Source organism: Lethenteron reissneri, chromosome 26 (assembly GCF_015708825.2).
Source record: "Lethenteron reissneri isolate LAM-NWPU_2019-01 chromosome 26, ASM1570882v1, whole genome shotgun sequence".
Classification (NCBI taxonomy): domain Eukaryota; kingdom Metazoa; phylum Chordata; class Hyperoartia; order Petromyzontiformes; family Petromyzontidae; genus Lethenteron; species Lethenteron reissneri.
The window spans coordinates 17475458-17495724 of record NC_083804.1 but is presented as its reverse complement, the minus strand read 5'-3'; the positions used below and the strand labels follow the sequence as shown (position 1 = coordinate 17495724).

The window sequence follows — 20267 nt, the reverse complement described above, 5'->3', positions numbered from 1 at the left end:
TTGAGCACGTAACTGTGACACGCATAGCTAAATGTGAAGTGGGACCCTAAAAGATGAATTGCGTAACTGCGAATTCGCGAAATGGGAGTGGGTGGGGGGGTACGTTACGCAAGGGACACCGGCAGGGGCGGTTTCTTCATTAGGGCGATTGGGCGACGCACCACCAATGTCATTCAACCACAGAGTCACGCTAGCTGTCACTGTGCCTCTGGATATAGTCCAATCAGCGTCATGCTACGTTCTGTGGAGTACCGCCTCTTTTTGGGCGATTTCACTCCGGCTGAGAATCGCCCCGAGTGGCCCCATCGACTTACATTCAAAGATGTTTTTTTTCGAACGGGGGGCGCTCCAATGCATTCTCTATGGCTTCCGGGAGGGCTCGCCCTAACGTGCTTACGTCATCACACGTGCTTACGTCATCATACGTGCTTACGTCATCATACGTAAGCACGTTTCATCCAACAATATAATTTGTCGCCACCTAGTGGAATCTTTAATAAAAGAAACTTGAGTGATTTGTTTTAATAGTGAGTATAGAAACAAACAAGATGTATTGTAAGAGTCACTTTATTTTTCATTAATATTAAAGAAGTGAAGTTGCCTTTACATGCTTAAGCTGTTAATTTATCCATTGCATGGGTGGACCTTATCCTTATCAATCATCCAGACATTTGCCCCCCCTGAGAGATTTTGCAGGAGCCGCCACTGGACACCGGTACACTACCACATAGGATAATACGTGCACAGTCACATCGGCCAAGATACTTCCAAGTATTGCGCAAGATTTAAAAAGCTTAGTGTGTGTACGTATTTGTAACGTCTTCCACACCGCACGTAGTCAACCGTGCTTCTTAGATTGTGATAAAATGTGCAATTGTACCATACCTGTCAACCCCTTATCACTGCCTACTTTATTACAGACCAATTCAGAGCTTATTGGTCACCCCGTGACCTTATAAATCCCAACGTTCATCCTACAACGTCCCATCACAAGGGGGAAATACAAACAAGTAGACAAAAATAAATGTGTCCGTATTGAAACGGCCCGACGCCGTATGGAACAGAAAACTCAATTTCCTGTCCAATAATACGGGTAAACCGTATGGGTTGACAAGTATGGTGTATTAATTATACAGTCACGAGAGTAGTAGTTACTGTGACCAGAGCCTTTAAAATAACATGTTATATTGAAACTTGTGGCGTGTAGTCCTTTGCGGAGTGTAGTCATCTGCGCTGGGGAAGTGGCACCGAAACGCACGCACCCGCCGCATCGTGCACTCGTATTGGCGCTGCCCACTCCGCTCACGGAGGGCACCACGGCAGTGCCCTCCTCCATGCTCACACTCGCGCACAAGTGTCAGAAACACGGCGGAGCGACGCAAGGCGCCAACGCGAACCATCGATGTCGATTCATCACAACCACCGCACAGCGCCGATCTTCACTGCCACCGCAACATCCCGCAGCCGCCGCCAACCCCCTAACCACCACCTCCCATTGTCTCGCGTAACTGCGTCTGCCCAGCCTCTCTCTCTCCTTCCTGGCCCATTCAGGTCTGCTCACCAGAAATCCGGTGCTAATTATAGTAGCGGTGTATTCGTATGCACCGAGTGGACAATGGCGCAATGGTTAGCGACGTGACTTCCATTCCATCAGTGGCGAATGCTGTTACCTGAATCGGTCCCGAGTCTTTTCGCTTCAGCATCACGCATTGACCACCTCCGATTAGCACGGTTGGCTACTTACGATGCGAAAGAAGTTCAATAAACATTCATACGACCAGCGTGTCCCTGTCCTCACCCCTCCACGTGTGGGGGAAGGTTTACAAACTAAACACAAAAAGCAGTTCTAAAGAAATTAGGTTTCAATCTCGATTTAAAAGTGCATAGCTCCAAGTGATGTTCGTGCAGTTGACACTCTGCCCTTGTTCGAGCCAAGATTTGAGGCTCATGTTTCATGCGCACGTAGCTAAAAATGTGTCGTTAGTTTTTTTTTCTTGCTACGAAGCATCTGGAGATGTGGGTGCATTTAAACGCTGAAGAAAAGGTAAATTGTTCAGCAACAGCCGTTTCAATAACCGAATCTTCTCTAGTCGCGGCATGTCATTTTCCCAAATGCCGTCCCTCACTAGTGTGTAACGCAAATCTTCGTACGCGGTTTTATTGGGCCACCGTGCGTCCAAGGACAATTGCGTGGCGGGACACTGCGATGCGTTCCAACTCTGGCTGACGCCTGATGAGGCTGGTTGTAATTACCGGCGAAACGTCATGGTACTCGAATGGTAAATGTAATGGGTTTTACTCTCAAACACACCGATGTGCTGAACTAGTAACGAACTGGCATGTTTTGTTTACGTGAGATGCCTCACGAATTGACTGTCGGGTGGTGGCGGGTTTAACGACACATTTGCGAGATCTAACCCAAAAAACTACTTTTATGGCATTCCTCCTCGTGGGACGTTTGGAGGAGCTCGTGGAGTTTCACTGAAACATTAACTCGCCGTTGATTTTGTTTTCAGGGAAACGGTCTCCCCGCGTATATAGGAAATGTTTCCACGTGCAGGCTTTGCCCCGTGCCTGTGGGATGTGAGTGCCGTGGCAGGGAAATTGCTGCCTGTAAGTTCGCTGCAGGAAGATGTCCGCTTGTAAAGTGGAACATGGACGCAAAAGTAGCCCAACTGCGTTCCCTAGCACCGAGCCATTAGCGTTATTGTCTGGTGACGCCGCAGCTCCCAAGAGCAAAGATTAAGGTCATCTTATTGCCATTTCAAAAGGAAAATGTTGGGCAATGGTTATATTATATAAGTGTTAGCCATAAAGCGTGATAATTTTTTACTGCTTAGTTTTTCCAATTGTATTCTGTCAAAATATTCAGCATTTTGGGGCGATTGCTTTGAGATCGTAAGTGCATTTAAAATTACATCCTGATAATGCATCGCGCTCGCAACTTTAGTAAAACATTAATGCTTCGATAATGCCATGTCTTGTAAAATTAAATACGTTAAATGTTTCTTTAGAACAGCAGAGAAGAAAGAAACGACGCACGGCGTTAGAAATGTGGTTGTTGGTGTCGGTTGCGGTGGGAATTCACGAGGTAAATTATCCAAAACAGTTGCAGGGCCGATGCGCGTTATCGTGCAGGCTGCAATTGTGATAGTGGGTTGCACTTTGGCAGTGAGCACTGTTGAATCTACCGCGAACACGCCTGACATGTCCAGTAGATATATATTTTTTATTTAACAATCCTGTCACAAGTGAAGATTAGGTCGAGTGGTCCGTGAGGTATCGAGTTACGGTGGGGATTTTTTTTTTACATGGAAGGCAGGTTGTAGAGATACAGTGCTTCTGGGGCCTTCATATAAGCCCCCGGGACACTCTCTTTTCAAGAGGCGCAGACTCGGGGTGTGTGCAATAGTTGCTACCTCTCCTGGGTTTCTATTCTCCCAGTCCCCTCCTATTTTTGAACCAGCTGTCCTGGGAGATCCGTCAGTCTTCCCAGGACATTAAAATCTCCGTGTTTTGTCAGTTGTGTCACAATGCATGTATCAGACAATACATTAACGTGTCGTTCTGCACCCCCCCCCCCTCTTCCCTCTAGTATCCTGATATAGTCTAATTATTCTTCCCATGATTGTGTGGTAAACCAAGTATGTGTGCCTCTCTTTATTTTGAGTTCCGGCTGTAGTGTGGATTTTGGCATCTTCAAGGAAGACTGTACAGGTTGACATATTTGCAGGCCTCTTAGAGACGTATGGACTCGGTGTGGTGTGTGGCTGCACGATGAGCCACAAGTTCTGACCCAGCGACACGAGCAATGCCTTTGCTGGTTAGCTTTGCACATGGTCCGATTAATTATTTTAATGAATTTGTTTTCACGAGCTTATCTGATTCGAGTGCTCCCCATGTGTTCGTGACACGGCATGCACTTCATTATGCAGCGTGGCTAAACCGTGCACACAAAGCCCCGTTGCGCTAACGCCTTCGCACACACTCGCCGCATATTTTTGTTTACAAAACCCACATTTACATCCGTGCTAGGCACACACACACAGGGCTAAGCAGAGCGACGCCCCATGCGATGATGGTAGAGGCAGTCCCAGCCAGGCATTCCATGCAGGAGACAATATTCATCATTGTATTTCCCCAAACTACGCGGCTTTTCTCCTATCGTCTCCAGGTCTACTCTTGCAAACGACCGTCATCCCGGTCTCATGAGTTCTCACACCTGGCTGAAAGAAAATACACTCGTTGACCTTCACAAGTTGCTCTACTAACCTTGTCCAAGACACGTGGTCTCACCCTCCTTATCTGATTCACCGTCGCAAGCGCCTCGATTCTGCAGGTTCACGTTGCGTTGTCGGCATTGGGCTCGTGATGAGCTGCACGACGTTACGAGCACTTTAAACGCCACGAATACCTGCCCGCGGAAACAGCAATGCACGGACGCCACGAACTGGGGTGGCCGGAAACCGGACGGTTTAAGTTTTATCTTGAAATGTGATCGTTGGAAATATTTCTCGTGAACTGAAGGTTCACATTTTTTGCATTTGCATTGCGCTTTGCATGGCTCCGTCACTCGCTCGCTCTGTCACTCACGTGTTCTCCACTGCTGTCCATCCCCCCCCCCCCCGTAGTCTGGCACCCCCCTCCCTCACGTGCTCACATGTAGACGCCACGCACATCCACAGTGTGCTGGCATAACTTGGTTTTCGTTGTGTTTTTTCCGCGTCGTATTGTGCGCCCGATGTTTGGCACAAGCTAAAGCGTGACCAAACAACATGTGGCGTGTCCAAGAATGTGTACTCGTGTCACAACGTGGATTTCGAGGGCTTCTGAATGAAGCTGCGTTGCCTTAAGACGCTGTACAAATACGGTCAATGCGTAAATCACGATGACCCCAATACCCGTACACGTGTAGACGCTATTTTTAGAAGAAGAAGAACAACAAGAACCACATTCGAGGGGTATAAGTTGACATACTACTACAGGGCGAGGAATCTGGTGAAGGTGCAAATGAAAACACTGAATAATATCTCGAGAATGTGAAAAGGAGGGGTTTGGGCCTGGACTTCAATACGGGCAGGAGGTTACCTGTGGATCGACAGAGGAATGGCGTTCCAGACAGTGGGAGCAACAGCAGGGAAGGAGCGACCTCCCACTGAGAGGAGGTTGCTTGGGGACATTGGCACAAGCACGTGGATGGGGAGTAGAGTGAGATGAGAGGGGAGAGGTTGGAGAGTGTATGGAGGGGAGTAGAGTGAGGTGAGAGGGGAGAGGCAGGTGAGTGTGTGTAGAGGAGTTGAGTGAGATGACAGGGGAGAGGTGAACAGGCGTGGGTGTATGTTGGATCTGGAGCCATCGAAGGGATTGGAAGTACAGAATGGGGATGATGTGTTCTCATTTATGGGTGCGGGTTATGAAACGTTTACGTTACTGGGTGAGTTGGTCTGCTTTCGTGAGTTGCAGGATCATTCCGAGACTGTCCCTGTCATGTTTTAAGTGCTCTCGTTTCCCGGTGACAAATCGTGCACCCGTGGATCGTTTTCCCTTCAACATATTTGCTGATTGAAAAGCCTCGTTAATACTGCGACCGCGCCGTTCAATTTCATAAAAAAAAATATTGTTTCTCACGTCATACGTTATGCACATTAATACGTCTCTAAAGTGTGTGCCGGTGAATAATTAATACCGGACATCTTGTCGGTTTAATATCATCGCGAGGCTTTGTTGATCTCTTGTGAGCTTTTGTCTGCCCCAAGAAGGACAAGGCAGTGTCTGGTAACATCTGAGTAAGATCGTTACACTGGTAGGAACCTCCTGGTTACACCAGCCCACAGGGGATTATTGTGTCCGTCGTGCTGGGAGGGGCTGGGTGGGGAGGGAAGGGGCTGGGTGGGGAGGATGGAGTGGGGCTGGGTGGGGAGGGGAGGGTGGGGAGGGGCTGGGTGGGGAGGGTGGGGCTGGGTGGGGGGGTGGGAGGGGTGCGGCTGGGTGGGGAGGGGCTGGTCACTCCGTGGTGCCCTTATAAAACTCAACGTTTAACCTACTCACGCCGGCTTGTGCCCGCCCTCACAGTCGGGCATATTTGCGGAATACACCACGCCGCCGTTGACCCTGCAGGCCATTGACCAAGCAATCCAACGTTCCTACCAGCTCCCTCCGCAGGAGGAATGTGTTAATGTTGCTGCCTTGGAGAGTTGTGGATACTAAAACAATCAAGAGACAAGGCGTCATTTTGTCGCCACAAGTGCATTGAAGTTACACTCACGTGCACCAACCTCTGGGCCTTTTGGACTCGTGGTTTTTCTTCCCAGCAGGATTTATTTAAATACCAAAATCTTCTATTGTATGTACACAAGTTTCAAGTCGTTGACATACATAGTTCTCCGATGTGTTTGTCGGGTTGTTTCGTGTTACTGTTCGGCTTCCTCAGAAACTTAATTCCCAGCCTGTGGAGTGAAACGTCAAACATCGTGATGAATGTCACGCGCTATAACCGAAAACACATCGGAGAGCTGTACAGCGTGATCAATATTTTTGGACAAGATTCATATGCTTATTTGTTTGTTATTTCATGACCGACTTCATTAAGATAGTGTGCTTTGCAGCATTTTCAGCATTTTAGGAAAGGCCCTCGCTGTTGGCAAGCTGGGACAAATGAATGATAAAAGGTCGAGAAAGGGATCCGCATTAAGATAACGCGTAAACATTTTTTTAATGTCCCTTTACTGCACTTGAACAGAGGCCCTCGGTGTTCACGGAGTGCTCTTGCATGTAACACAAGACAACCAGGCAGTGACATCTACCAGATTGAAAACTCATTTTTTTTACACTTAGGCTTTCACGAGCAATATTATTCATAATAAAGTTTTTTTTTTATTAGATCACAAAGTATAAATGTGTCGTTGACCCGCCACCACCCGACATAGACAATTAGTAAGGTTTGTCATGTCAACAAAGCGTGCCAGTTAGTTACTCCTGCAGACAGTGTGTTGGAGAGTAAATCCACAACATTTACAATTACGACAATTATGGCAAAATTGCCCGATGATGCTGGATGTAATTACCAGTGATGCGTCGTACCCAAAGTGTAAATGTTGAAGTAGTAACTAATTGGCACGTTTTGTTTATATGAAAAACCTATAATTAGCTGTGTATGGTGGTGTCGGGTTAACGACACATTCATATTTACGCGATCTAACAACAACTAAAAAACCTTTATTATTAATCATTTCTTCGGAACATTTTTTTGTGTTTAGTTTATTGACCTTCCCCCGCACCTCCGACAATCACGGTTGGCTACGTATGGTGCGAAATAAGTTCGACGTTTTCCATACATACAACAGGTCATTCATTCCCTGCTGATGAGACTTAGAGAAGTGAAAACAATGTTAAAGTCTGCCTGCCTAAACAAATGCTGGTAGAAAACATTGGTCCGGAAAAATCTTTTGGCTGGGGAAGCAAAGTGTCATTTAATTTTTTGGTGGTCAAACAGCCCTCGTCGGTTTATTTAATTAAGATTTCCGTAAGCAACCGGTGTGTGTAACAGACGTTGAACCAGCAACTTCCTTAGGCAGTGGTGGAGGGCAGTCCCGAAATGTCAAGCCTATTAAATAGGACCCTACATTAATAAATAAACAATCTATAAGATATCAACTTCCAGGGTCTTTAAGGTGCGGGATGAATGGGGTGGATGGGGGCGGAGTCTCATCACTTGCAGTGGATACATTCTCAATGTAGATTTTAAAGCGTTAAGAAAATTTCGTTACGGTTTTGCAAAATTCCACAGTGACGATTGTGTATCAACTAACCAGCTGTGAAGCGGACTGTGACCGATCTGTGGACTTTCGTTTCAGAAGGCACAGTCTAACGTGGACGTCACCCTCCCAGGAATGCGTGAGCCTGCAGGTACGTGCCGTTTAATTTCTTTCTTCCCGTCACATTCTGTAAAGTTACAACTTGGTTTGTTTTAACGATGAAGCCAGTAAACCCTTTATAGAATCGGTCGCTGATTCCAAGTGTCGGGAACCGGTCGTCGATTCCAGTGGGACTTTCGTCATAGATTCACTGATTGACACACAGTCCAATTCAGGGCAGTGCAAGTTTTGTGCGGTCATGTGGCCCAAGAGCCTTTACTTTGAAGGTGTTATTTCCCTTGTTGAAGACAATCATTTACTTGGTGAAGCATCAGCAGAGGGAGGGAAACCACTTTTACCTTGCTGTCAATGAGTAATTATCACGTATGATTGCAACAGTTCTCACAATTCAGGCGACTTCCTGATGGTGCTGGTTGTAACTTCCAGCGAAACATCCGCACCAAATTGTTCAAAGCTGTGGATTTCTCTCCTACGATAACACACCAGTGGCGCTGCTGAAGCAGTAATAGATTGGCACGTTTGTTCACGTGACAACTTTGTTCACGTGGCCTTGTCTAGTGGAGGAGGGTATAAGACACATATTGTTCTCATGCGATTTGGCCCCAAAATCTATTATGAATCATAATATTGGTCGTAAAGGACAACGTGTTAAAGCTACTAATGCTTATAAATTATAAACACGTTACAGGGTTGATAATTGGTTTTTTTACCCTTCTATCTGGCAACAAAACTGACACCTTTTTTACAAGGAGTCATGTTTGCATATACCACAATACCTGCAGTCATAATGCAAACATGACTCCTTGTAAAAAAGGTGTCAGTTTTGTTGCTAGATAGAAGGGTAAAAAAACAATTATCATATTTTTACTGGCAAATGAGGTTCCAATGACGTAACAGGGTTATTAAAAAACGCATTTATTGCCGTTCCATACTCTGTAGACCAGATGTCACTTCAACATATCTTAGAAGTTGTTTTGTGATGTCCACTTCCATGGGCAATTCTCTAACATGAAGCCGGGTGGGGGGGGGGGGGTACTGCTCTGCAAGAGATCCCAATGGAGTCTTTGTCTCGTAACGCGACACTGATCGGGGATAAAATTGAGAAGTAGACAAAAAAGCGTGGCACTCTGGTGAGGTTGTGTTCATGCTGCCTTGTGCGCCCTGCTCCCAGTCACCGTGCTCGTTTTTTTTCCCTTCACTGGAACAAATTCCCACCGCATAATAAAACAATAATTCTCACTCACGTGGTTTCCGTTCCTCCCTTAAAACAATCACCATCTCATCTCCCTTACCAATCCTACGACTGCTACTCCCTGCCCCAGCCCTGCAGCTACTAGGCCTACCCCAACTCCTCCTTAACCTCTCCCGTCTGTCCTCCTGTCACCATAACTACACCACGTTTAATAACCCCGCTCTCTATCTCAACTCACTATCATCTTATGCACAATTTTGTAATTGCTGTAGAGCGCCTTGGAATAAGGCGCTATGTAAATATATATAAGATCACATCCAGCAGTGTTGACGTTTGCGGTTTTATCATTCGCAGTTGACCTCGTGGTGGCCTTATATGACTTCGAACAGCTGAACCCGGACGACATGGGCTTCAAGAAAGGAGATAAAATGCGAATCATCGAGGAGTAAGTCGGCACATTACTCTCCTATGTCGGCAACCAGGCACCCAAACCGATAGAAACCCCCCGCGCACTCTAACACACCTCCACTTCGACACACTGAATTACAGCGATGGACACGCAGTGTGCGTATGTTGCACGTATGTTGAATCGGAGATGTGCGGGGAAATTGTAGAGCAGAGTGCATTTGCTCGTTGCGGAAGTGCAACCTTCGGCGGGTGAAATGCTGCACCACTTTATTTGAACGAGTGCAACAATGAATTATTACAGGACAAACAATTCATTATTACAGTGCAAACAATTGCACAGTGATTATGATGATATGCTTTGTTGTGATTTCATACCGCGCGACATTGAAATGATGTTAAGTATTCACGGTTAACCCAATCGTTATGAATGAGAATGTTGTTGTTGTTGTTATTAATGATGAGGTAAAGATAGTTTCTTCTGTTTATCCAAGGAAACCTCAAACTGACACTCAATACCTTTGTTTATCAGGAGGATCCTGTTATTTTTGGGACGTTTGGCCAATTTCATTGGGGAGTGTTTGTTTTCATGTTGGAGGAAACTGGAGTATGCAGAGAACACGCCCCACGTGTGCAACGGGATAATACACAACGTTTTGCATGGTTCGCTTCAATGCTGTACTACCATCATCACGCCGGCTATGTGACAGCCACCTCGCAACACGGTGGGTTTGGGAATTTTAAAGATCGTGATCTGCCCACCCCTTAACTCCACGATCCTGGGATCACAGGCTGGACGCGCGCCACCACACCGGACTGTGCGTGTGTGCATGTGCACGTCTGCGTGTGTGCAAACTACGAATGAAACATACATTTGTTGTTGTTGTTGCTGTGTGTGTACATGTGCACGTCTGCGTGTGTGCATGTGCGTGCTGTGTGTGTGCATGGGCACGTCTGCGTATGTGCATGTGCGTGTGTGCATGTGCGTGCTGTGTGGGTGTGCATGTGCGTGCTGTGTGCGTGCTGTGCGCGTGCATGTGCGTGCTGTGTGCGTGCTGCGTGTGTGCATGTGCGTGCTGTATGGGTGTGTATGTGCGTGCTGTGTGTGTGCGTGTGTGCGTGCTGTGTGGGTGTGCATACAGATGTGGAGGGAGCAAGCGCCACAAACCCCGCTGCCCAGTTCCATTCCCACTCACGACCAATAACAGTGGTGATTTTTTTTAAACGGTCCTGGGCCTCTTCGTAGGTTGACTCAGCCTCAAATGAGCACCTGGTGCATTGTGTAAACATCACCACTGGGGACACAAAGGCGGCCAGACGTGGTGTTGACCACCCATCCCCACGTGTGCCACAGTGCCGGCCTTCAGAGGTGCTCGCTAACAGCACTTGCCCCAACAGTCTGCTAAAGGCTACACGGGGGATCTTGGTCTGCCTGTGTTATCTAAGCCGCAGATGAAAGTGTTGGCTGTATTTTACAGTACGAGAGGGTCGTTGCTCAAACCCAAGCCGGCTGCCAAATCACTCAATTACAGTTACCGGAGCTAAAAGGACCACCGTGGTTACTGCAGTGTTTTAAAACAAGTCGCGATTGATCCAATTCCTTTTCGAGGACATTGGGAGTGATAGGAGCGGGCGTTTTGGCTTGCTTAAGCTTGACGCGTGTCAGTGTCAGTGTACATTAGGCTAATGTACACATACGCACAACAACAACAAAAAAAAACCACAATCGTTGCACTGCAGAACGATGCGTCTCTCAGTGTCACTCTTGGCCAAGCCCCAGCCTTGAGTCAGGGGCGCGTGGAGGTGGCTCACTCCGGCTCCGTCCAATGTCCTTTCTTTTTGGGGTCATCCCGCAAAGGACGCGTGCCGCATGGGTTGCTGTTCTAGACGTGCGGCCGTGACACGAACCCGGCGGAGAGCTGGGTTCCATTCCCGCTCACGTCCCCCCACGTCTGTGCTATTATCTAAGCCGCCGGTCCTGAGTTTCCTCCCTCAAGCCGACATCCTCAGACGAGTAACGGGTACGGAAGGCGTCAGCGGCGCGGAGAGACGAAGGTTGACCCGGCGTGGTTCTGGACTTTTCTGGCTTCGCTGACAACGCTTGTCCCGACGGTCTATGTCGGCTATGCACGGTGGGGGAATTATCTTTTATATTCTTAGGTTTTTTCGGTAAAGTCAGGTGGAACCGACGAAAGCTTGCGTTGCCTCCGAAACGTCGTGATTTTTATTTTATTTTACTTTTATTAATTTTTTTTTTTACCTACGTGACTTTACCGAAAAAACCTAAGAATATGAATCCTTGCAGTCACGAAAGCTTAAAATCTAGAATTATCTTTTGTCTCTGTGTGGCAGGCGTGGCGAGTGGTGGATGGCGGAGCTGATGGACGGCAGTCAGAAAGGATACATTCCCAGCAATTACGTGGCCAAAGCCAACTCACTGGAGACTGAGGAGTGAGCAACTTGTTTTTGTGTTCACACGCACGCGGTGCGGCGTTTCGCACGCACGCGCGCTGGACAATCACCTGGCGCTTACATTACACGCGGGGGGGGGGGCTGGGGGGGTACAGACGCATGAAGTCTAGGTATGTGGCTGGGCTGGTTCAGCTCTGTCTGAAGTCACTGGTATGAAATGCCATGCAAATACAACAGTCTGAGGAGAGCGGAACAGGCTATGATTGATATGTGATTACGCACGAGTCACCTTTAACGTGCATTTATCATCGTCGAATGATTTGTCCGCCATTATGCTTCTAATTTGAGAATTCAAAAGTGGTGCAAAAGATGAGCGGTTCACCAAAAGAAATTGTCAAACAAAATCTCCCCCTTTGCAAGATTCTAGTTTTTTTAACTAGCAGGAGAACGGGGGCGAAATATTTTGAATTTATTCATTATCAGCTCGGCAAACACCACCTCACTGCCATCTGCGAGTCACAACGCAATCGATAACTGAGTGAACAACAGGGAGCGTACAACAGTGCCCCTTTGCACAAGGTGAAGAGAGAGAGAGGATTGAACTGTACACCGTTCATGATCCATCCATTGCCTCGAATTGACCACGACAGACACAGCCACCGTAGCGGTAGGAGCGCCAGTGGCCCCATTAGAGCTCGTACTGATTATCATTATTTTTGGAAAGCATCATTTCACATGAGGATAATGTGTCTTGTTGCATGTGACTGAGTGAATTAGCCACTTACAGATCCGATTGTGAGAGAGACACTCTGTGGCTTCATGCGAGGCTGAGTGAATCGCTGCTACTGATGCTACTGCCTCTGTTGAATTCCCTACGTAATAATAATAATCATTAATTGTTATTCGAAATGACGCGTTTGCTGCATGGCTAACACGAGCGGCATAACAACACTGGCAGCGTGGGGTCACGCGGTGCCACTAACGATCTGAGTTATAAACGAGATGCTGGACGAGAGGCGATGTTGACGTTCATCCCTACCCTGTACGCGTCTCACTTCCCCGCTCCCCTCCACCCCTACCCGCTTCCCCGTGGCCTGCACGTCCGTACGTAGGTGGTTCTTCTCGGGTGTGAGTCGCAAGGAGGGCGAGCGGTTGCTGCTGGCGCCGGGGAACAGCATCGGCGCTTACCTGCTCCGAGACAGCGAGTCCAACAAAGGCAACTGTCCCATCCCCTGGCACCCCGTTGCACCACCTACACTCACTTCCTCCCCAAACATCGACACTGAGTTCTGAACTCCCCTAGATAATACACACTTCCTCGTTGCTCATTCTTTTTTTTATTTTGCCAGTATGTAAGGCACACTGAGCTGTATCGCTTTTTTTTTCAGAAGCGATCTGGCCAAAAGCGATAGCTCAACGAAGTGGCTGACCGTGTGGAAATTTATAGCAGCCAAAAACTCTCAACGCACGTTGATTCTAAACGTGGATGGGGAAAACCGGAGGACTCACAGAGAAAAATGAACACGACGACGGGCCAATAGCCACGCAAACTCCACACATACAGCAGGCTTCAGGGTCGGAATAGAGCCCACGACCTCCTGCATACCAGGCGAGGTAGTTAACATCTTGCTATTGTAGCGAGATGAAAATAATATCAAGACTTTTTGTTCAATGCTATGTTGAGTGTAATTCATATTTACTTCAAATTGCATCTAATACGTGGTCTGCCTCTGCAAATGTATTGTTCTTACTTGCACTCGATTAGGATTAAACAATGACGACATCTGAACCTTATGGCGGGACCCCGGGGTCCCATAAGCCCCCGGCTCTCGCATAAACATTATATTATAATGTAAACAAAAACTTTGCTCTTTTTAACCAATGTGTTTGAAGGATGGTGGCAAGTGTTGTCTTGTTAAACTATGCCACCTTTAAAACTGAAAAACTTCTTACCTGCAGTACCTCTATTTAAATACACTGTCGAAAAAAAAATGTACACCCCTCTGTCAATCATCGTGTTTCTCAGTGTGGATTTGTGAACACACTTTATAAACAGTACATAAAATAGTAAGCGTTTTCAATGCGCCGTTCACATTGTAACAAGCGCTTATACCAATGTTACTCTACAGATTAGTGGGTCGCCACTCCTCTTATCCGCATTGATACGAGCGGTATGTGGGGACTACGGTTTAACCGCAAAAAAACAAACCTATCTGCGCAGATGCATACGGACAAGAGAAGTATTATCAAACAGGAGGAATTAATGGTGCAACGCATCTCATTTGTTAAATATCTGCAGGTAATAGGATTGTCATCGATTGATCCTGGCTGCAGACATTGTTAGGTCACAAATAATAATGAAGATAAGAGAGCAGTTTGACTGTATTATGCATGCCGTGGTGACAAATAAAGGACCTAAGTCGTGTAGGCAGTTTGAGCAGCTTTGGATAAGACTTATGATCCTGCCCATACCCGAGCATGGAGTGCAGCATTCGCTTGTTCAGCTCTTCCTCACTGCGCTTGGATGACACGACAACAGAATGATCCGCGCTACGTGGGTCGCGGTGTTTATGTGCGCGGTGGGACGGAGTCGCCAAAAATAAATTAATGACGATTTTGACTTCCGTTTATGGCGGGAACCTAGGGTCCCGCCATAAGGTTCATCTCTGCACCGCCGGCAGTCTGCAACTGTCCACTGCTTGGAGAGGGCCCCCCCCCCCCCTTTTCTCCCATTGATAAATAGACAGACGTGGGATGACCTTTGGCACCGTCTAACCGGGCAAGGGGTGAAGGTGGTGGCAGCGCTTTGCGCACTACACTATGGGCCAGCGGCTCGTGTGAGTGGTGAGCGATATCTGTGACCGGTGCTAGGAACCCCCCCCCCCACCTTCACTGATCCATATTCACCGGTGTGGTACAGTGTGGTTAGACATCGTCCATGACAAAAACATGCTAATGGCAATGGAGTGACAAGAGGCCCGTACGTTTTATTTTATTTTTTTATCTACATTGCCAAATTGAGTTTAATTTTTCAAGGGGAGAGTTGTGAATAAATAAGTACAGCAAATCAGCAAAACAAATTCCAATGTGTAAACAAAACAACACGGCGGGACAGGTGGTTTCCCGCGGCTCGGGGGGTAGGATTCTGCATGCGTGAGGGCATTTGGAGAGAATGCGTTGCGTTTCGTGGCTGCGTGCAATTGGGCTAAAAGAAAACGGCATCAAATCGGTTACAAATTAATAACGACGTGGGCAGAAAAAGTTTAATCCGATCACTGTCAAATTTACCGATTGTGTTTGATTGGCTGATCCGAAGACACACTTGTGATGCTCCTCTAAATTTGATGCCACGCTTCCTTTCAGCACAGCCAACGGAAAGGGAAATGTCTCGAGTGACCCATTACCCGAATAGACCCAGAGCTGAAGCCCCCCTGTGTGTCACCGCAGCGACGTCGTGACACCGCTTGACGGCTGCAGCACTGGAGCAGTCCGGCTGTGCACCGGCTACGCGTTGGGTTGCATTTTTTCCCATTACCGTAACGCGACGGTGTTTACCTCTCCGGTGTGTTTTCGGGGGTTGTAACCGCATCACGAAGTCCGACGTTTCGCTCCATGTGACCCCGGGAGCTTTGTTGGGAAGATGTTCCCGGCACTTGGAGCGAAACGTCGGAACATCATGCTGAACCGTGCGTGGTACAACCCGAAACGCACATCAGAGAGCTGTACGGCACAGTCGTGCAAACCCACGCAGTAGAAAACAGTTCCGTTTGTTCTCTGTGTTTAGTAATTGTCTTCCAAGCCTCAGCCCCATGTGACCACGTCCACAATTGTTTCCGTGTCTCCCGCTGGTGTCTCTTGTGCTCATTCCAGGTTCGTATTCGCTGTCTGTGCGCGACTACGACATCACGAACGGCGACGTGGTGCGGCATTACAAGATCCGGACGCTGGACAATGGGGGATACTTCATCTCCGCACGACTCACGTTCCCAGACCTGTTTGCCCTCATCAAGCACTACACCGGTAGAGACCTGCACGCACGGTGTCACACTCACCAAACCCTCTTCTGCTCTCCTCGCGTTTACAGCGGCGATACCGGTGGTCCGTGCCATATCCATGAATCGGGTTAGTTCACGGGTCACCGTGAACTTGCTTTTAACAATATCAGCATCGTCATCGTCATCATCATCGCCGTACTGCCATTGATTTGTTGAAAGATATTTGTTTGGCCATCATTCTACTTATAACTCAAAATAGAAAAGTAACAATTCAGGAAAATACGTAGCAAAAATTCCCCCTTTAAAAAAAGCATGGGTGTTTTTTTTTCCGGCGTGCATGACTTGATTTAGTGAGTGACAAATTAAATCTATTGGAGATGATTAACAGCTCAGCCATCCACCTCGACGCCATCTGCCAGTTGCGAGCAATCAAGCAGACGTTGATCGGAGACGTACCAGAGATTGCGCACAGACTGTGTGTTTGGACGAGGTGAAGAGAGCGAGTGGGGATTGTGCACACAAAACTTCCTGTCAATTTCGAATGCACGATGACTATGGACACAGTCGTGAATAGGTGCCAAAGGTACCACCAAAGCTAATAATTAACTCACAAGCGATCTTTGCCTGCGTGTGGTTATCTTACTGCACCTCTTGTGCGTTGACCCCAATTCAATAGTTTTAAGTCGTATGCCTATAACTGCTCTGAGCTCCTAGATCCACTTGGAGTAGAATGTATGTTGACCTATTTTCGCACCGTACGTAGCCAACCGTGCTAATCGTAGGTGACAAAGGTATTTGCAGTGCTCGCCTTGAGTGACATTCATTCTCAAACAGTGGCCGTGTTTAATCTACGCTGGGATGTGTGACAGCGTCTCAGCATTCGTGTCCAAAAGTGAAGGAGGGAGGGGACGTTACGGGCAGCGCTGTCGATGCGCCACACACATTGCCACCACCTCCTTCTGTTCGCTCCCTTAGCTGCTACAAGGTTGACACCCGACCTCCAAGACATACTATGACCGTGTCACACCATCTGGCTTCAGCTCTTCTCTCTCGGTGTCACTCCACCCTGCACAACACGTGTCCTACCCATCACCCATCACTACCTCCTCCAAACTGCACATCATATGTCCCACTCATCACAACCTCCTCCACTCTGCACACCACGTGTCCCACCCATCACAACCTCCTCCACCCTGCACACCACGTGTCCCACCCATCACAACCTCCTCCACTCTGCACACCACGTGTCCCACCCATCACAACCATATCCTCCACGTGATTACATCGAGAGCAAGCTCCTGCCACGTTTAACTGTAAACTTCCAAATTTGTCACCCTATCCTGCGATGGAATCTGCTGATGCCACACTGCCTTTCAGCACGGCCAACAGAAGAGAAATGTCCTGAGAGACCCATTACTGAAGAGAGCCAGAGCTGAAGTCCTCCTGTGTGTCACCGCAGCGATGTCATTACACCGCTTGACAGTCGTAGCACCGGAGCAGTCCGGCTCTGCGCCGGCTACGCGTTGGGTTGCATTTTTTCCGTTACCAGTAATGCGACGATGTTTAACTCTCCGGTGTGTTTTGCGGGTTATGACTGCATCACGATGTCCGACGTTTCGCTCCACGTGCCGGGAGCTCTGTCGAGAAAAGCTCCCGGGCACCTGGAGGGAAACGTCGCACATCATCACATCCTCCACACGAACCTGCCGTGAAAATCGAGTGTCTTTTTAAATCCTTTATATTAAGTTCACTTGCTTGCTTGCTTGCGCGCTTACAACCGTGCAAATCTTTCGGTCGTTTTTTAACCCACTTCCCGTGATCCAATCGAGCTGACATTTTGCACACAGACTCGTTGTGCGTGACAATTTATTTTCGTGAAAAAAATTCCAAAATTTTCCACTTTTTAGGGGAAAAAATTATATTTAATTTAAAATACCAATGTGATAAAAATTAAACTCTTACTCAAGAAAAGCAGAAATGAATAATAAAATGAAACCGATGCCACGCATTTAAAGGATTTATAGTGAAAAACTTTGTTTTTACGGGTTAATTTTTTCTAGATGATCTGTTCACGTCCAGATCTCTGACCCGAACAGCAACACAGACCTTGCTCGTGCCTTCAACACTCATCTGGCACCAAGAGTATTATACCTCTCTGGCTTTTGAGATTGTGTGACGATTACGAGAAAAAACACATTGTAAACAGAAAATCAAGATTGAACAGAAACAATAATTGGTATTCGCGTGGAGTTATCAATATCCCTTGTACACGATGACCCCCAGGCTTCTGTTTGTGTTTACAAAGTGAAACTTTAAAGGCGGTATCTTGTTATCAACTACAATTGTAATTAAGCAAGCAAATGAAAACAAGACACTTTGCTTACATTTAATCATTCAACCGTGTTTTTTAATACTTCAGTGTTTGATCATGGTTAGAGAATATAAAGCAGTGAACACGCGAGTGTTATATTGCAAACGAACATGCACCCTCCGTTACTTGTGCGGTAACCGTATTCACATTTCAAGGCATCTCACTCTAGGTTCTATAATGCCCTGCGTAGACTTCTTCTTGTTGTTGTTCGAACGCCGTCTCTCTTGCCTCCTAGCCCACTCGGATGGGCTGTGCCAGAAGCTGCTGCGGCCGTGCGTCAGCAAGAAGCCGCAGCAGTTGTGGGAGAAGGACGCGTGGGAGATCCCCAGGGATTCGCTGAAGCTCTCCAAGCGGCTGGGTGCTGGCCAGTTCGGGGAGGTGTGGATGGGTGAGGCCTCTACACCACGCAATCACGCGCGGGCAAACGCACATACGGTAAACGCCACCACCAACGGCAAGTGTTGTCAGCGAGTAGCACTTAGAAAGGCCGGCACGGCACACGACAGGATGGGTGGCAAGTCCCACATCTCTCCCCAGCGGCGATGTTTTCGCACCACAGCAGGTAATCATTTGAGGCTGAGTCGACCTAGGGGAGGCCCAGGACTGGTTCAGAAATTCGTCACTGTCGTTGGCCGTGAGCGGGAATTGAACTCGCGCAGCGCGCTTACCGTTATACTTCCACTCTCCACCACCACCACCACCAGCAGCGGCAGGGAGCGGTCACACACTGAGAAGGCCGTATGCTGACAGGCGGGAGGAGAGGCGGGATGTTTGGTGTGGAGCACGCTGGCCAGCGGAGCCCTTTCCCTACAGCGACGACTAGTACTAACCCTTCCCCTAACCACACGAGCTAATCAAACACTTGCCCTACCCTAAAGCCTAACCAACCGACCAACCAGCTACTCATATTCGTGCTCCCAACTGACCCTAACCAACAATTCACCAATTCCTCATCAACAAAGTTAAACACTCATGTTGAACTGCAGGGGCTCACAGCCTAGGTGTAAAACTGCAAGATGAGAGCCGTTGTTTTTGTGTTTCCGTCTTCAAGTTCGATCAAGTCCTGTGCGCCGAGAATGTTCGTCTCCCGTGCAGCGCCGACGTGTGTTCACCGCCCCCGCTTTTCCCGCCACCACGCGTCTCACCGCAGGCATTTACAACAACCGCACGAAGGTGGCCATCAAGACAATGAAGCCGGGCAGCATGTCACCCGAGGCGTTCCTGGACGAAGCAAACCTGATGAAGACGCTGCAGCACCCTCGGCTCGTGCGCCTCTACGCCGTCGTCACACAGGAGCCCATCTACATCGTCACGGAGTTCATGGAGAATGGTGCGTGCGCAATGCTCGCTTGCACCCGTCGCGAAATAACACTCAGAAGTTTTCAATTTGATCGAAGCCATCTAATTTCTACGAGGCTCAACCAGGACACACCACGAGCTGGCAGCTTCTTCCTCAGGTCAATTCCCACCCACTTTTAAATAGCCACGCCCACTCACCTGCTAGCCCCTGTCGATCACGTTGACCCTGCCTACTGCTCATAGGCACTGCCCATTCCACTGCCAGCCCCAACTACTATTCATGTAGCCCCAAAATGTGTCTGTAAAAGCTTCAGGACACCGCGATAGACTTTGTGAAACCACTGGCCACTGCCCCTCGCATCTTCTTACTCACCATGGAATGGCACAAGACTCCCTAACCCATCGTGGTCTCATACCTGATATGTTCTTACTTAGCAGAACAACGAAGTGGAAAACAAAATTCCTCTTTTCTACCCCACGTGAGCGTTGGCTTTGTGAGTAACTATCAAAGTGCCGATTGTAAACTTCTCTATTTGGGTTTAGAAATTCAACACTGTATTGTAGGGGGCAGGAAACTGACACATTAAAATGAAATTGCACCCACTGTGGGAAACATAAGCTTCCTTCAACTGCCGGCGAGCAACTTGTATGCAAATTGGCAATGCCAATGGCCGCTCCATTGCACATATAATGTGGAACCAAGTTTCCTCTATTCGTGT

General features: G+C 47.9%; 1 protein-coding gene across 5 annotated transcripts in view; it reads left to right on the top strand.

Annotated features, from left to right (window-relative positions):
* The window catches only part of LOC133347747 (tyrosine-protein kinase HCK-like), a 44847-nt gene that overhangs the window by 6672 nt on the left and 17908 nt on the right, over positions 1 to 20267 (top strand). For all 5 annotated transcript variants that reach the window (XM_061560299.1, XM_061560301.1, XM_061560303.1 and 2 more), the window contains exons 3-9: positions 7854 to 7905; positions 9421 to 9511; positions 11824 to 11922; positions 12996 to 13099; positions 15754 to 15903; positions 18485 to 18637; positions 19400 to 19579. In XM_061560299.1, coding sequence (XP_061416283.1) covers positions 7854 to 7905; positions 9421 to 9511; positions 11824 to 11922; positions 12996 to 13099; positions 15754 to 15903; positions 18485 to 18637; positions 19400 to 19579 — 829 coding nt within the window. The remainder of the gene's footprint in view (positions 1 to 7853; positions 7906 to 9420; positions 9512 to 11823; positions 11923 to 12995; positions 13100 to 15753; positions 15904 to 18484; positions 18638 to 19399; positions 19580 to 20267) is intronic.